At 60.7% G+C, this 4493-nt stretch overlaps 1 protein-coding gene across 1 annotated transcript in view; it reads left to right on the forward strand.

Moving 5' to 3' along the window:
- NCCRP1 (non-specific cytotoxic cell receptor protein 1 homolog (zebrafish)) overlaps window positions 1–2684 on the forward strand; it is a 4772-nt gene extending 2088 nt beyond the window's left edge. The window contains exons 2-7 of the mRNA XM_021707185.1: window positions 637–690; window positions 768–830; window positions 922–973; window positions 1573–1668; window positions 2245–2383; window positions 2481–2684. Of these exons, the coding sequence (XP_021562860.1) occupies window positions 637–690; window positions 768–830; window positions 922–973; window positions 1573–1668; window positions 2245–2383; window positions 2481–2621 (545 nt within the window). The 3' untranslated portion in view covers window positions 2622–2684. The remainder of the gene's footprint in view (window positions 1–636; window positions 691–767; window positions 831–921; window positions 974–1572; window positions 1669–2244; window positions 2384–2480) is intronic.
- The last annotated feature ends 1809 nt before the right edge of the window (window positions 2685–4493 follow it).

The following is a 4493-nucleotide window of genomic DNA, read 5'->3' on the forward strand; positions in this document are numbered from 1 at the left end:
TGTTTCCTTGTCTCTCTGTCTCTGCCTCTTCCTCTGGCTGCCTCTGCTTCCTTGTCTCTCCGTCTCTGCCTCTTCCTCTGGCTGCCTCTGTTTCCTTGTCTCTCCGTCTCTGCCTCTTCCTCTGGCTGCCTCTGCTTCCTTGTCTCTCTGTCTCTGCCTCTTCCTCTGGCTGCCTCTGCTTCCTTGTCTCTCCGTCTCTGCCTCTTCCTCTGGCTGCCTCTGCTTCCTTGTCTCTCTGTCTCTGTCTCTTCCTCTGGCTGCCTCTGTTTCCTTGTCTCTCTGTCTCTGCCTCTTCCTCTTGCTGCCTCTGTTTCCTTGTCTCTCTGTCTCTGTCTCTTCGTCTCTCTGCATTTCGCGCTGTCTCCTTTTCTGTCTCCCTGCCCCTGTGTCTCCCGCTTACGTTTCTGTCTTACCTGTCTCCTTCTGTGTCATATGCCTGCCTCTCTGTCTCTGCCCCCTCTGCTTACGTTCTGTCTCTTCTCTGGATTTATCTTTTTTCCTATTTCACCTGGGTTCCTCGGTCTTTGTGCCTCTGTCTCCCCACAACACCCCCACTCGCCCCCTCCAGGCACCATCCCTCTGTCCCCAGGACCTTCTCATGGCTCCCTCCCAGGCCCTGACTCACAAACCCTGCAGGCTGCCCTGGTCTGGCGCTGATTCCTTCCCTGGTAGCCCTGCGGGTGGGGAGCGGTGAGGAGGTGGAATGAACGAGGGGGGGTCCTCTGCTGGCCCAAGGCTGCACTCACCTGCGCTCACCTGCATTTCAGGGATCAACATTTACCAGCCAGCACCCCCTACTGGTCCGACCCAGCAGCCCCTTGAGACCCTGGGTAAGTGCTTGTGGGCTGGGCTGTGGAGGGGAGGAGGCCTCAGGATGGCGGTGGTGGGGGGTGTTCTAACCTCTGCCCCTCCACCTGCCAGGCAATTTCCGCGGTTGGTACATTAGGACTGAAAAGCTTCCGCAGAACCTGAGGTGAGTCATAGGGCCAGCATGGCCCTCCTCACTGTGAGCCCTGGAGAAACTGGCCTGGCCTCTCTGGGCTTCCATTTCCTGCTCCGTGAACAGAGCTCGTCATAAGAGCGACCGCTTGTAAGGCACACAGCATCGGGCAAGGTAGCCTGGCCGGCACGTAGCAGGTGCTCGATAAACAGCAGCAATTATTGTTACCGCTGTGGTTATTCTGAGCCTCTCCCTGGGAGGGGAAGGGTCACCCCAGGCCACCATCTGTCCTCTATGACACCAAGCCCTGCTTCTGCCCAGTGGCTGGCACGGTGCCACTCGGTGGCTGAGAGTCACACATGCCCACGGTTGGATCCTGGCTCTGCCACTTCTTTGCTGCTTGTCCTTGGGCAAGTCTCCAGCTCCAGCCTCAGTTTCCTTATCTGCAGCACGGGGTTCGGAATGTGTCGCCCTCAGAGGGGCTCGTGGGAACCGAGACGGCGAGGCGCTGAGGGAGCACCCCCTGTGAGGTGTCCCCAAGACAGCGCTTAGACCAGGGCTTCCTGTGCCCCGGAGCCAGGCCAGCCTGGGAGACCCTCAGGATCCCCACCTCTCCTGCCCCCTTCCCACAGCTGGACGGTGAAGCAACAGTGTGTGGACCTGCTGGCTGAGGGTCTGTGGGAGGAGCTGCTGGATGACGAGCAGCCGGACATCACGGTCATGGACTGGTACGCGCCCCTGCCCCTGCCCTGACTCCCAATAGAGCGGGGGCTCCCCTTGCGTGGAGCTCCTCACCTTGACCCTCCTGGTGCTGCAGGGGCCAGCTCTGCCCACTCCCAGGCCCCTCTCTCTGAGTCTTCCAGTTTGGGAAGCGGCCAGCCTCTTGCGTCTTTGGGGTTCACTGAGGCTGGTGTCTCCTCCTTGGAGGCCTGTCCCGCTCTGTTCTCAACAAATTCCTCCTTATTCTTTAGGAGTCAGTGATACATGGCTCCACCAGGAAACCTTCCCTGACCACCCCCAGCTGGGTCAGGGGCATGGCTTCAGTGCCCTTGTCTCCTGATTCTGACCCTAACCCCTCACCCGGGCCTCCCTACCCCAGTTCTGGCCGTTCCTGGCTGTCAAGGTTGGGTGCCATGTCTGGACTCTGAGTCCCATGAGGACAGGGCGTGGGACTATCTTGGACACTGCGGTGTCCTCAGCCCTGTCCGGCCCAGGGCTGTGCAGAGCGGGTGGCAGTGAGTGTGTGTTGAACGGGGAAGGGGGCAGAGGCCGGGCTGGGAGTTGAGGCCTGCCTTTGTCTCCAGGTTTGAGGACAGCCGGCTAGACGTGTGTGTTTACGAGCTGCACGTCTGGCTGTTGGCCGCCGACCGCCGCACAGTCATCGCGCAGCACCACGCGGCCCCCCGGACCTCGGGGAGAGGCCCTCCTAGCCGCTGGGTCCAGGTGAGACTCCCTGCCCGGCCCCCACAGAGGGAGGAGGGAGGAGAGCAGCTCCATGGTTCCTGATAAAGATGCCTTCCCAACCCCGATGCCACCACAGGTGTCCCACGTCTTCCGCCATTATGGCTCCGGTGTGCGCTTCATCCACTTCCTGCACAAGACCAAGAACCGCATGGAGCCTGGGGGGCAGCGGCGGACACGTGTGACGGACTCCTCCGTGTCCGTGCAGCTCAGGGAGTGACTGCCGGCCTGCGCCTGTCCTGAGGCCTTGACACCTCTCGACCCCTAAGGGGCCTCACTCTCAACGCCTCCCTGGCCCTCAGCCACCTGCTCCCCGCAGGACCTCTCTCGGCTCCCCTGATCGCTGAGCCCCTCCCGGGCCCCTTAGTCCTGCCCAGCCCGGGGCTTCTCATCTGCCGTCCTCACACGTCCTCCTGCCCTGCTCTCTGCTTCCCCACCCCCACTCTCCGAGCCCCAAGAAGGCCGGAGGGACTCCTTCCAAGTTCAGCGCCTGGCAGATAGTAGGTGCTCAGTATCTCCGTTGAATGGATGAATAAACGCCCGTGCCCGCGGATGCTGAGCGCCTTCTTGGTCTCTGCTCCTCAGAACATCACGCAGTTCCAGCCCATTTGCACCTCTCTGACCCCATCTTCCATTGCCTCTACAACCCCTGGGCCTTTTGCCTTAACCTTGACCTTGACCTCTTCACACTTTCCAGCGTGTGGCCTCCTGAGCCCCCTGAGCCCCGTTGCCTCTACAGCCCCTGGGCCTTTTGCTCGACCTTGACCTTCGTGTTCTCCTACGTGGCCTCCTGGCATCTCCACTTCCTCCACATTTCTCAACCCTCAGAATCTCTCCTTCTGCCGGCTGTTCCCAGTTGTCCAGAGCTGGCCCCAAGTCTCTCCTCTGAGGACCCGTTGTGTATCTTCTTCAGCTCTCCCAGAACCCCTAGACTCAGGTTTCCATCAGGGCCCCTCATCCGTGGGGGTGGCAGGGACACAGATGGCAACCTGATCAAAAGTATGCAAGTTTGAACTGAAGTGTCCTCCATGTGTGGGTAAGACCCTGGGCCTAGCCTGGGGCCGGGTCCTAAAAAAGGCTCCCCGCTGTCCCCTGCAGGAATCTGGAGGGGGTCTGGAGGTCCTGGGAGGCCAGAACAGCTCAGGAGAGGGGAGGGTGTTTACCAGTGTTGGAAGCATTTCGATACTCAGCAATCAGCCAGCGGTCCCATGTGTGCCATGTGGGTGGCCTAAAACTGTGTCAGAATCTAGAATGTGTTCCCATCCAAGTGTGGGCTGACCGTTCTCTCTCTCCCCTGTCCCACCCAGTCCTTGTGGGCTTGGGTCCCAGGCACAAGCAGATGGCAGACAGGGACAACTTCACAAGGGCTGTATTGCAGGGGAGGCAGGGGCACCGAGAAGCTCCTCCCCCTGGGTCTGGGGCCTACAGCAGACCCCAGGGACAGGCCAGGTGAAGGCTCAGCGCCGTGTGGAGGCTGCAGGTGAGGGACCTCCGAGAATCAGTAGCACCTGCAACAAAATAAAAAATTCCCACCAGGGGATGCCAAGGGTTTGGAGACCCAGGGTGTGTGTGGCAGCTTCTGGAAGTCTGAGGCCGGTGGGGGATGTGGAATGTGGGTCTGAGGCTCCAGGTTCAAGAACTAGGCGTCCTTACCTGTTAGAGGTTGGGACTGGGGGCGCTAGGAATGTTGGGGACACCCGGGGCAGGTTTGGGAGGGTGCCACAGCCGGACTGAGGATCCCAGGGTCTGTGAGCTTGCCCATGTGAATGCAGGTTGTGTTCAGGGGTCTCCAGGCCCGGGCCCAGGGGCTATGGGACTGGCTGAGGGGCTGAGGCTGATCCGGTGGGCCCAGGTGAGTGGGGAGCACTAATATTAGACTGAGCGTTTCCACAACTGGGTCTGGGGTTTGAGGTCTGGGTTAGACTGAGCGTTTCCACAATTGGGTCTGGGGTCTGAGGTCTGGGTTAGAACGCTCGCGAGTCCCAGAGTTGGGTCCTGGCGCTCTCAGAGCTGATGAACCGGGGGCTTCAGGCTGAGCCCCCCCGTCCGCCGAGCCAGCCTCCCTGGGAAGTGCAGCTGTGGGTGGGTGGGC

The sequence above is a fragment of the Carlito syrichta genome, unplaced genomic scaffold, assembly GCF_000164805.1.
Source record: "Carlito syrichta isolate Samal-C Ts95f unplaced genomic scaffold, Tarsius_syrichta-2.0.1 Scaffold316424, whole genome shotgun sequence".
In the NCBI taxonomy this organism is placed as follows: domain Eukaryota; kingdom Metazoa; phylum Chordata; class Mammalia; order Primates; family Tarsiidae; genus Carlito; species Carlito syrichta.